The sequence below is a fragment of the Schistocerca americana genome, chromosome X, assembly GCF_021461395.2.
Source record: "Schistocerca americana isolate TAMUIC-IGC-003095 chromosome X, iqSchAmer2.1, whole genome shotgun sequence".
Classification (NCBI taxonomy): domain Eukaryota; kingdom Metazoa; phylum Arthropoda; class Insecta; order Orthoptera; family Acrididae; genus Schistocerca; species Schistocerca americana.
This window is the reverse complement of record NC_060130.1, coordinates 173705756-173717883: the sequence shown is the minus strand read 5'-3', so window position 1 is coordinate 173717883 and position 12128 is coordinate 173705756. Positions and strand designations below refer to the sequence as shown.

General features: G+C 37.5%; 1 protein-coding gene across 2 annotated transcripts in view; it reads right to left on the bottom strand.

Moving 5' to 3' along the window:
* Positions 1-1897: 1897 nt before the first annotated feature.
* Positions 1898-12128, bottom strand: part of LOC124555271 (AP-3 complex subunit delta-1) — a 269894-nt gene continuing 259663 nt past the window's right edge. For both annotated transcript variants that reach the window (XM_047129141.1, XM_047129140.1), the window contains exons 23-28: positions 11684-11883; positions 6531-6662; positions 6146-6283; positions 5823-5999; positions 2379-2498; positions 1898-2145 (exon numbers count right to left, since the gene is read on the bottom strand). In XM_047129141.1, the coding sequence (XP_046985097.1) occupies positions 2044-2145; positions 2379-2498; positions 5823-5999; positions 6146-6283; positions 6531-6662; positions 11684-11883 (869 nt within the window). In that variant the 3' untranslated portion in view covers positions 1898-2043. The remainder of the gene's footprint in view (positions 2146-2378; positions 2499-5822; positions 6000-6145; positions 6284-6530; positions 6663-11683; positions 11884-12128) is intronic.

The following is a 12128-nucleotide window of genomic DNA, read 5'->3' as shown; positions in this document are numbered from 1 at the left end:
AGGTTTTATGAAATTGAAGGCTATACACACAGCAAGTTTGAATCATACTTAATGAACAGAAAGCAAAAAGTTATGCTGAATAAAGTTGGGAGGGTGGTAAATTCTAGTGAATGGGGAGTTATCACAAAGGGAGTCCCACAGGGTTCAATTTTAGGTACTCTGCTGTTCCTTGTTCATGTGAATGACCTCCCACTTAACGTTCCGCAAGTGGAACTAGTACCTTTTGCAAATGACACGAGTGTTATAATAAATCCCATTCCAGAAAAAGCAGCTGAAGATGTTGTTAAGGATGTCATCCAAAGAATTATTAAGTTGTTCTCAGAAAATGACCTCTCCCTTAATTGTGAAAAAACTCACTATATCCCGTTCTGACACTGAATAGAGTCATACCAACAATTGATGTAGCAAATGAATAGGGCTCAGTTAACAGGGCAGATTTCTCCAAATTTTTGGGTGTTCACATCGATGACACCTTGAACTGGACGAAGCGTATTACTGAGCTTCTCAAACAACCAAATTCAGCTGGAATAGTTTTCTGGGGTAACTCACCACTTAGACGTAAAGTATTGATAGCACAAGAGAGAGCAGTGAGAATAATTAGTGGTGTTCACCCAAGGATGTCGTGTAGGCACCTTTTCAAGGAGTTCGGTATTTCAACTGCACCATCAGAGTACATATATTCGCTAATGAAATTCGTTACAAATAATCCCTCTCAGTTCAGTGAAGAACAGTGATGTTCATACGTACAACATTAGAGGGAAAAATGACCTTTCTTATCTGTTATGGAAGCTGTTGGTTGCAAAAAGGAGTACATTATTCAGCAACAAAAATCTTTGATCATTTGCCCAACAACATAAAGTGTCTGGCAGGTAGCAGATCAAGTTTTAAATCTAGCTTAAAATCATTTCTTTTGGACAACTCCTCCTACTCTATGGACAAGTTTCTGTTTCAGAAATGGTTTAAAAAAAGATTAGTTGTACCTCTAAATGTAGTTGCATGTGTAGAACTAAAAATTTCAGTAATATTAATATAAGCACTATTCATGTGTGTATATATCTTGTAACTTGACTTGTTCCACATCATATCGATAAAATAATCATGAAAATGATCTACAGAACATGATATAACTAGAACTACTGTCTGTTTTGGGTTGTTTTTAACAGAGGGAGGAAATAACTCTTCCGGAAGTTTAGGTGGGAATCACTCTTTATGTGCCTGGCAACTGCTTAATGCTTCAGCTGTCTGTTGAGGGCAAATGTATCCTCATACAAAGGTTTATAATGCATTTTTATTTTTGCATACAGTAGTAGTTTAATGTGTCTATAATGCAAATTTGTGCACACTGCAGGTCATTCTTTAGACGGTTACTTGTATAGTAGAAACAATACCTGCTTCCAGAATACAGATCCTTTTTTAAATGTCAATACTAATCACTTCATCACAGCTACTTCAAATATCATGAATCACTTGGAAGTAGCACCATTTGAGTCATCCTAACCTTACTTCAACCAAGTCAGGTTCCTGTGTGGTGAACACCGAGAACAGCTTAAGTGGTTTTGCAGTTAGACACACATGCTGTGGGACAAAGGCCTCTTTTTACAATTTTCCATGCATTATGATCTTCAGTTGTACACACTGATGTTGGTCCTACATGTTTTCTAATGTCATTCTCATCCACCTTAAATTGGGTCCTTGCCTTAGCAATTTTTTACCTCTTGGAATCAAGCAAAGAACTTCCTTGGTTGATTTTCCATCCAGTCACATTTCATTATCATTATACATAACTATGCTGACTTTTATTTTTGATGTCAGATTGTTTCATTATTCAACTTCCACACATATAGAAGAATTTGATGCAAGGGAGTAGGAAGATGAAGAGAACTTCAAAAACAATAAATATTTATGTAGAAAACTTTTTAATGAACATAAAAAAGAATAACATGTCTGGACAAACGCAATCAATCATTCAGGAAGATTCATGTCAGTATTTTGACTAAATAACAATTCATATCCCAGACCCCCATTAATTAATTACAAAAGTAATCAAGAGCCAGGCTGAAGTAGTTTCTCTATTTCACTGATGATATTGCTTAGTAGCACCTCATTGTCACTTTTACCATCAATTGATATTGCTGTACACGAACGCTGAAAAAATTTGTATCACAAATTAGCAAGCATCAAGAGAGAACAGTTGGACAAGTCAAGGAGAATATAAACAATTTAAAAATATGAGAACAATTTCCTCTCTGTGTGTTATGCTATATGACAAGACCCATCTCAATTACTGGCTGAATGTTCATTAATCAATGAAGTATGATGAATAAAAAAGCATGTCAAAAAATGAAAATAGTATGACATTACTTTATACAGATACTTACATCCACCTTAAGTAACAAACATATATGAGATCCATCAACTGATCGGCTGTACAAAGATGCTGTATTTTCAATTTGTTCCACAAGAACAAAATTACAGTGGAAACAGATCTGCGATATCATCTGAAATAATAACAGAAAAGGGTGCACTTATGTCAGCAGAAAATTATCTGAATTCATTGCATGTCTCATATAACATATCACACACAAATTTCCCCATGCTACAAAAACTGAGCAAGATCTCATTGGAGACACTTCTAGGTGGATGACAGTTCAAATCCGGAAGTCAATAAAATTTAGATTTTCCAGGGTTTCCTTAAAGAGCTTACAGCAAATGTTGGGATGTGACCTTTGAAAAGCAAATGGTTGGCTGATTTAGAAAGACTACCCAACAAATAAACTGCACCACATTTTATCTGCCAAAATGTGGGAACTTAAGACTCAAGGGGGCAAAAATCTTCATCATGAAAAAAAAGTAAAACAATAACAAAAATAAAGACTGTATGTTCGAAAGTGAGTCTCAAAATCTGCTGCTGGATAACATTCAATACTGTGTTGCTCCACTCCGAGCATTATAACATGCTGGAAACCTTGGTGTGCTATCCACAAAGTAGTTGAGATGTTGCTTCTCTGCTCACATTTGTCTCACTCTTTGATTACCACTTTTCTAATGTCATGCAGTGTGTGACGTATGTTTCTGTGACAAAGCACTGCAAGTTTTAACTGGCTCCAAGCATGATGAATCAGGGTCATGTCACCAGATACCGCAGACCATTCCATTTGTTTGAAATCCATCCCTAGGAGGAAGCAGTTCACAAAGTGCTACTGCATGATGATATTTAAAGACAAACACATTGCCAAAGTCTTGACTGTAGAGGAGGACAACATGTTGGAGGACCCTGTATCAACATTGCACAGCCCTCAAATTATTCTTGATACAGATGGCATCAAGATCTATGTGTAGTATCTGACTATTAATCAAAAAATATTGTGTTCGATCCCAGTCACTGCATAGGTTTTGAACAATGATCATCAGCTACAGTACCTGAAGATTTCCTGTATAAAGAATCATCATCATTCAGCCTACAACTTGTGGGGGTGGGGAGGAGAGAAGGGTATATAGGTTCAGGCGACCCTCTTGCCCTGCAGTGGCAAAGAGACTCTAAAAGGGAGAAAAATCAGAATTATTTAATAGCATGAGTCCGTCTCATTTGTTCATTTGTATCTTTAGGATGAGACTGCCAAAGAGAAGGTGACCATGACAACAAGAATGAAAACAAAAAGCGCGTGCTTGCGCACCCCCCCCCCCCCCCCCCCCCCACACACACACACACACACACACACACACTTCTTTCATTAGTACCATTAATAACTTCATTTCATTGTTCCCAGTCCATCTAATCAGATTTCATAATTTCATGGCAGTATTTAAAATTAGAAAACTTCATCCCATCCGTATAACATAAGCATTACTGTTACTTAATAAGTAGAGAAAAACATCATAAAAACCAAACTGTATTAGCACACAGTAACAAATAAGATCAATAAAATAAATAAATTTGTGTAGAATCAGTGGCAGGAAGCACTAACAAGTTCCGAAGTGCTACCAGCAGGCCAGCTAGCAGAATGACAGTACATAGAGTGTTAAAAAGAATTGGATACCATGGTCAAGTAGCTGTTCACAAGTAACACATTTCTATAGTGAATACAAAGCGAAGCTTGATATGATGTGCACGTTGCTCCCACTTTACAGTGAATGGCTGAAAAAGTGTGATTTGGATTGATGAATCACGCTATACCATATGACAATCTGACAGAAGGACTGGCATTTGGCAAATGCCTGGAGAACATTACCTGTCATTATGTATAGCACCAACAGTGAAGTATGGAGAAGGTCATGGTACTGTACGAGAATGGTGTGGTCCCCTAACTGTGCTTAAGGGAACACTTAATGTGAAAGGATATTTTCCAGTATTGTGTACTGTATACTGTAAAGGAACAGCTCGAGTACAACAACTGATTGGATCAGCATGATAATGCACCCTGTCATAAAGCAGCATCTGTGGGACAACTGTCTGTGGACAACAACATTCCTGAAATGGACTGGCCTAATCAGTGTTCCAACCCGAACCCAACAGAACTCCTTCGGGATGAGACAGAATGTTGACTCTGCTCCAGACCACAGCATCCAACATCACTACCTACTCTGCTTTCGGGTCTTTGGGAAGAATGGGCTGCAATTCCTCCACAGACATTCAGACATCACTTGAAGTGTTCCCAGCAAAGTTCAAGCCATCATAAAGGTGATGGTTAAACACAACCCATACTAATGAGCCCATCTCATTTGAGTACTATCTGTAGAGGCACTTTAAACTGTGTCCATCTCGACAGCTGAGGGGTGAGTGTAGCTGGCTGCAACGTGTAAGACCTGGGTTCAATTCCCAGTACTGCCAAGGATTTTTCCTTGGTGAGAGGACCGTTAAAGGGTGCACTCCATCTCGTGATGCCAATTGAGGAGCTACTTGAATGAGGAGTACCAGCTCCACAGTCTGGAAAGGTGTCAAAATGACTAGGAGAACAGTGCGCTAACTGCATGCCCCTCTATACTGCAAGGCAAACGATGACAAGACGGCTGATTAACATCCCTTGGGCCTTCAAAGCATGGACGAGGAGATTGTTACCTTTAAACTGCATCCATGTTGTAACTGTTTGGAATGTTTAAGAAAAGCCCTTGAGTGAATGGTTTGGTGCAGTAAGATTGTATACACAGTTCATATTCCAATGATACAGCAAGCATGACAGTTATCAGTGTAGGAGGTAGAATCTGTTAGCAAATAGAATTAAAATATTTAGTCTTACACTTACGACACTTGCAACTAAGAAGTAATGAACTTCTGAATCAATGTGGATACGGCTCATTTTTATTCTCTACATGTCAGGAAACTATTTCTGAAAAGTTGCCACTCTTTCAATATAAATGCCAGCTGTTATCATTCTGTTAACTCATGATTTTTTTTTGTTCATTAATAATGCACGAAGCATTTGAGGGATTTACTGAGGGAGATTCCAAGTTAGTTAGGATTTTTATAACACTTCTTTTAGTTCAGCAAATACACGCAATACCTAGTAACATATATTTTGCTGCCTTCTTTAGAAGTTATTATTAAAGCATCATTCAGTATGTGAGGAAGTCTGTGAAATCTGATAGAAGCTTCAGTTAAGAGACATAATCAGGGGGGGCAAAAAAAAAAAAAGGGAGAGAGAGAGAGAGTCCCTTTATATGGTAGAGCTAAATATTGAAATTAATTGACATATTTAAGTAAATGTATTATTACAAAAACAGTGCACTAATAAAATTAAGCTTAATATTATTTGATGTTGCATCATATACATACATTCATTACAGCAGACAAAATAGTGTATTCAAATTTAATCTTCGTATTTTACCTGAGCTGTGTCTTGCAAGATATTCTTAAGATGAAATGAGTTGTGGTAGGGAAGCTGCCCACTTGTAAGTAGATCAGACACTGTATCTGCTCCACATACTCTGGCTATCATAAAAGTTGAGCATGGAATGTTGACCCAGAAGTCCAGCTTCTCATGTGATGACATGTCATCAGATGACTGAAATTGGGTACATCAGGGAATAATAAATGTTTCTTTGCTTAAAATTTACTTAATAGTTAAGTGTATAATATATTTCTACTGTCATATTTATGATATCCCTGAACGTAAAATACATTGGTATAAACCTAAATGATAATGGTTACCTGAACCATGTAAGTAAGGGTTCCCCGTAATTTATGAGACTGGTCAACGCTAAGTACTCGGAAAAATAGCTGCAATTCAGTTGAGCCACTGGGAGGTAAGGTCAAATTAAGATTTAACCCATAATCGTCATTTAGCTCCTAGAAGTCAAGAACGGCACATTAGTAATAATAACTGAAACATGTGAAAAAAATCCAACTGCAACAGGAATCTCAGGAATGGTGTTTTTTGATCAGTGAACATTTAAATCAGCATCTTTCATCAATACAGTAGTAACTTCAAAACATGTAGCTGTACCAAAGAGTTCAGCATACTCAATATCTTTTTTTTAGACACTTTATTTTGCTGTTAATGATTTAATTTCTTGAATAGATAAGTTTTACTTACTGGTTTTATTAATTTCACCAAAGATGTATTGCTGACTGAGAAACAAAATTCTTTCAAGAGAGAAGGTGACTGATTCTTCAACACTACAGTTATAGCCACCTCATCAGTTTCACACAGGCTCGTTCCATACACCTGCAAAACATAACATCGAATTGCAGTAAGTGATGCCGAGAGAAAATTTCCTGTGAAACAGTCATGATAGCTTTCCCAGAAAATTACCTAAAACTAGTGGTTCAGGCACCACACCAATGATAGAAATATACTATACTCATTCGTAATATAGAAACCCAACCTCTTTGAGGATCTTCACAGAAATACTGGGGTCAGCAATCAGTAAACGGGCACCTAGGTACAAAGGTCTTGGGAAATGAGCAAAGAGTGTGTATGTTCAGCAAAATGATAACAATACACACTCATTTTCCAGTTAGTATCTTGAATATAAGAGATATCACACAGTCTATTCCAAACCTTCAAGAAATTTTGATCATATATTAAGGCTGCCAGTGACACAAAAATCAGTCTCTAGACACTTGTGGATGAGACACGAACCAAAATAGAAATCTACTGTCTGCTGGATATTGAATCAAAATAGAAATCTACTGCCTGCTGAATATTGAATATTGTCTTCTTTTGAAGGAAAGAGGAGAGACACAGCAATCAGTACTACTGGCATTGAAAAGCAGCTTAAATCATTAATCCTCAATAAGCCCCCAGAGCCTCACGGAGTCCCTGTCAAGCTCTATATGGGATTTGCAAGTGAATAGCTTCACACTTGGCAGTAATTGGCCACATATCCATTGAGGTCTTATGTTTATTATTGTATGCCAATTGTGTGTGTGTGTGTGTGTGTGTGTGTGTGTGTGTGTGTGTGTGTGTGTGTCAATAAAACCATTTGGAATCATATGTTTAATGACTCATAGCTGCACCATTTTAAAAATGTGCTCTCCTCCAGCCCCTTCCTCCCCCAATCACCACAGTGAAAAGTGTAGTACGTGGTGTAAATATGACTGGAAAAGCAGCCTGTGACCACTGAAAGATATTTAAACTTATATTACCATTCACTTCTCCAATCAAGGCATCCACATATCTGATCTTTGTGTTAAAAGAGCTGTTATCTACTGTCAAAGTGTCACAGGTTGTGTCCAACAACTCTCCATAGAAATTGTCCATGTCTTATTAATTGACAAAAATCCAACTGATGTTGAAGTATAATCCTTTAAAATGTCTAAAAGAAAGAACAACAACTGTGACTGGTTACAGTAATTTGTATTTTAGATTGATATGTTTACATAACAGGGGAAAAAGAGCACAGTCCATAACTAGCTACAAAAAATGAATCCCATCTATGAAAAAGGAAGTAGAACTGATCAACATAACTACACTCACACTTATTTGTAATAGAATCCAAGAACATGACTTACCAGGAACATAATAATATTATCAGTGAAAATCAGCATGGTTTCCAGAAACACTCATCATGCAAAACTCAACTCATATTCTTTACACATAATATTCTCAGTGTTAAGGATAGAGGCAAGCAGGTTAATCAGTGTTTCTAGGTTTTTGGAAAACTTTTGATACAGTTGATCTCAACATTTCCCGAAGAAAATAAATTCCTACAGGACGTCTAACAATATTTTTGGCTGGACTGAAAATTTGCTTTTAGGCATTATTCAGCATGTTACCCTGGGTAAAATGTCATCTATAGACAATGAAATAATAGCTAGTATGCTCGAGGGGAGTGTAACAGAACCACTGCTTTTTCAGGAAATACCTTAATAATTTAGTAGATAGTAGTACTGTGAAACAATTTTTTCCTTTTTTTTTTTTTCAAAAGCTGTTGCAAACCAAACACTTATATGACCACCCATACTTTAATAACACTCGGGTGGATGGGATCCACTTCAGGTCAGACTAACAGGGGGCATCATGTTTGTACAAAGAAGGGTGTTGTGAATGACCACAGGCTTTAATGAATGGCAAGAGGGTATAAAAAAAAATGTTGAAAAATCCTACCTGAAGGACACTGAAGAAAGACATTGTACATCTCAAGAGAACATGCTTAGATTAATTCAGAACTGTTCTTCAAGCCAAAAATTATAAATATTTCTCAAACACGTTAGTATCTATCCCACAGTGCTCATACAGATTAAATAAGGGAAGTGACAGCTGCCTTCTGTAATGATACTTTCCCCTATACTAATATCATTTTTGAGAAGAATACTGCTTGAGCACAACATATAACTTGTGATCACATGTTATAATAAGATTTTTTGTGTATAGGGAATCAGTGGCTTTGAAACTGTTATAAAATCAATACGTGCAGGTGTTTGAAAGGATGTTGAAAACATGGGAAAGTATTGTTGCTTGGTACCATAAATATTGTCAGAAAGCTGTGACAAAAGAAAAGAGAACATTGCAGATTTAAAATGACGTCAAAGCCAAAACATACCAAATGAGAGCAATGGGTGAACTATTCAGTGAACTTGGAAGGAAAATTTTACTGACCGATCAGATTAAACATCTCAAGCAGTTTTAATGTCATGTAAAGCCAGTAAATGGTTCAAAATCATCTTTACAGTTGCTCACTTATCATGTTCACATCAGAACATGATTATGATGATAAAGGTAATATCAAAATACTGAATTTGTTCTACCAAAATTGTATCACTGTTTTCAATCATTGTATGAATGCTGAAATGACAGATATTGAAGTAAATGACCGTGGGCTAAAGTAATCAACTAAAATTGCTTAACACTGGAAAGACATCTGGACCAAATAAAACACCTGTGAGATTCTCCAGAGATTACGCGGAAGGCCGTGCTCCCCCTTCTAACAGTAGTTTATTGTAAGTCACTGGAGCAATGAATGACACTTAGTGACTGGAAAAAAGTGCAAGTTGTTCTCTTTTCCAAAAGGAATGTCAGACAAATGTACATAATTATGGGCCTAGATCACAAAATTCAGTGCCTTGTAGAATTATTCAATATGTCCTACATTCAAGCATTATGATATTTTTGTAGAATGAAGACCTTCTCTCCGAACATTAATGTGGATTACGCAATCAGACATCTTGCAAAAGCTGTCTTTTATGTTCTTTGACTTCCAGAAGACATTCAATACAATTCTGGACTGTCACTTAGCGAACAGCACTTTAACCAGGTACTGGACCAGATCTGTGACTGAATTCAGGACCTCGTAGCTAGCATTCCGTTCTTGCAGGGACAAAATCATCAGATGTTGAAGTAACTTTGGGAGGACACCAAGGGAGTGTTGTAGGGCCCATTAATGTTTACTAGTTTGAATGGAATCTTATTGAGAAAGGAAGAAAAGTTATGAAAAAAAAACCCAAACATGAAAATTTTTCCATCACATGGCATAACATAAATGGGTTTGGCTACAAATGATAGATGAATGGCAATACAACAGTCATGGCGTGAGTTGCACATTAAACTAATGCAATGCAATGTGCATGACCACACAAGTGATCCAGACAACCAGGCTGCAGGGAAATGATGGCTGATAATTGTAGAATTTCCAAAATGTCTTCACAGCAGCTACTTTACTGACCGTGCAATGTGCAGAGTGCAACCTTGCATAAAAGTGATACTACCCACATATCCATGCTGTCGAAGGGTTGGAAAGATGGTGCATGAAACACACTTTTAGCATTCACCAATGACAGTACATGTACCAAGGCTCACAGGATCCATCTTCTCAAAAAAGTATGGCCCAACAATAAACAATGCTGTCATCCCACACAACACACTTACCTTTGCAGAACGAAGCAGTACCGGTTAACGTGTGAGCAGATTTTCCATTTCCCATATTCTGAAATTCTGTGTATTGATACGTAAATGGTTTTCATCTGTCCACAGAATGTTCCATGGCCATTTATTGTACACCTCCATGAGAGGTCTTTGTCTTACTGGCAAATCAGCATGAAGCAACTTCTGAACAACAGTAATTTTTAGTGGATAACAGTTCAGGATGTTTTGCAGAATTTTATACACTGTGCTCACAGGCATGTCCAAAGTTCGGGCAATGCCCTAAGCACTGCATGTTTACACACCACCGCTCAACCCCTCCTGCAATGTTGTGGCCACATCGTCCACTGACACTGGATCAACTGTTTTCTCCCCCTGCCACATTGCATTTGAAAAGACAATCATTTTCTCCAGACTTTGGCAGGCATCAGATCAATGCCTGTTTTCATACCACAGAGTGTCCAGAAATTCTGCAGAGCTACTGGCACACAGCCATTATTCTTGTAAAAGAGCTTACCAGGAGCGTGTGATCCTGCATTGAGGCTGTCATGCTTTTATCTTGGACGCAAACTGAGGAACAGTTGTGTATCGTGTATCTTATTTTGTATATTCTTCCGCTTACAGTGTCACGTCATGGCAAAATTTTGTTAATTTTTCTCTCCCCCCCCCCCCCCCCAAATAGTGTTCCATTAAAATCTGATGTCATTCAGAGCAGTGGTTTTTCCGTTTCACATCATTTTGAAACTGGAACTGTAATTATAATCACTATATATAGGCTGTTTATAGATAATTCTGTTATATACAGGTAAGTAGCAACACCCTGAATGATACCAGGCAAATGCTAGTTGGATCTTTAATATGACTATGCCCTATGCATATCAGGCCAAAATTGTGATCCATCTCCAGTGACAGAGATTCATGACACACTAAAATTGTATTCTTCCTTCCAACATTTTTCATGATTACTCAAACAACTTCCCACTAAGACTACAAGGATCTGCATGTTCAACCAACATACTACATATTAGCACCAAAGAGGTGTGGAATGTGCTCAATCAGTCAACAAGTCAAAACTCCAGATACACATAGAAACAATTTGTCAGTCTTGCCCCCCAGAATATTTCAGTGATATAACAACATGCAAGAATGCCATTGGTGTTGAGCTTGAGCCTCAATCAATTTTCATACTGAAGTACTGTTGCATAAACAGAGTTGTAATAACTTTATTTTGTCTGGACATGGTTATGTTTCTAACCACTATTTTTCAGCAGCACTATTTATGAACAGAAAGAAAGTGCACATAAACATGGGAATGGAAGAATCTTTGTAATAGGGCACATGTGAACAGAATGTGGTTCCTACTGGTACTAACTCATTATACTGACCATTTCCACTGAGTTGTCACTAGCCAGTCTCGAGAATGATGATAAGCAGGAGAATGGAGGGTTTATTTCTGTCCCTGCCCCTCCTGTGATTGCACTACTAGACTGTTCAGTCACAACTTCTTTTGATGGAGTTGATATTCCTGATGCTTCTTCATAGCCCTCTTTTAGCTTCGAGATGACTTTTCTCTTCGATTTTTTCCCTGTAACAGACATCAATCAAACTACAAGACTTCAGTAGCGAAGTTTATAAAATACATGCTATGTTCTGGATTACTGCAATAACTTACTTAACATTTTTAATGTAAATATCAGTTTGGAGTGCACACAACAGTATCCCGAGAAAAGCCATTCACAGTGCTTACTCCAGCTCATTGACATGGCTAGTACATGTGTATGTTGTTTCCCAGTGCTGCCTATAAAATCTTTAGTGTTGGTGGAATATAAC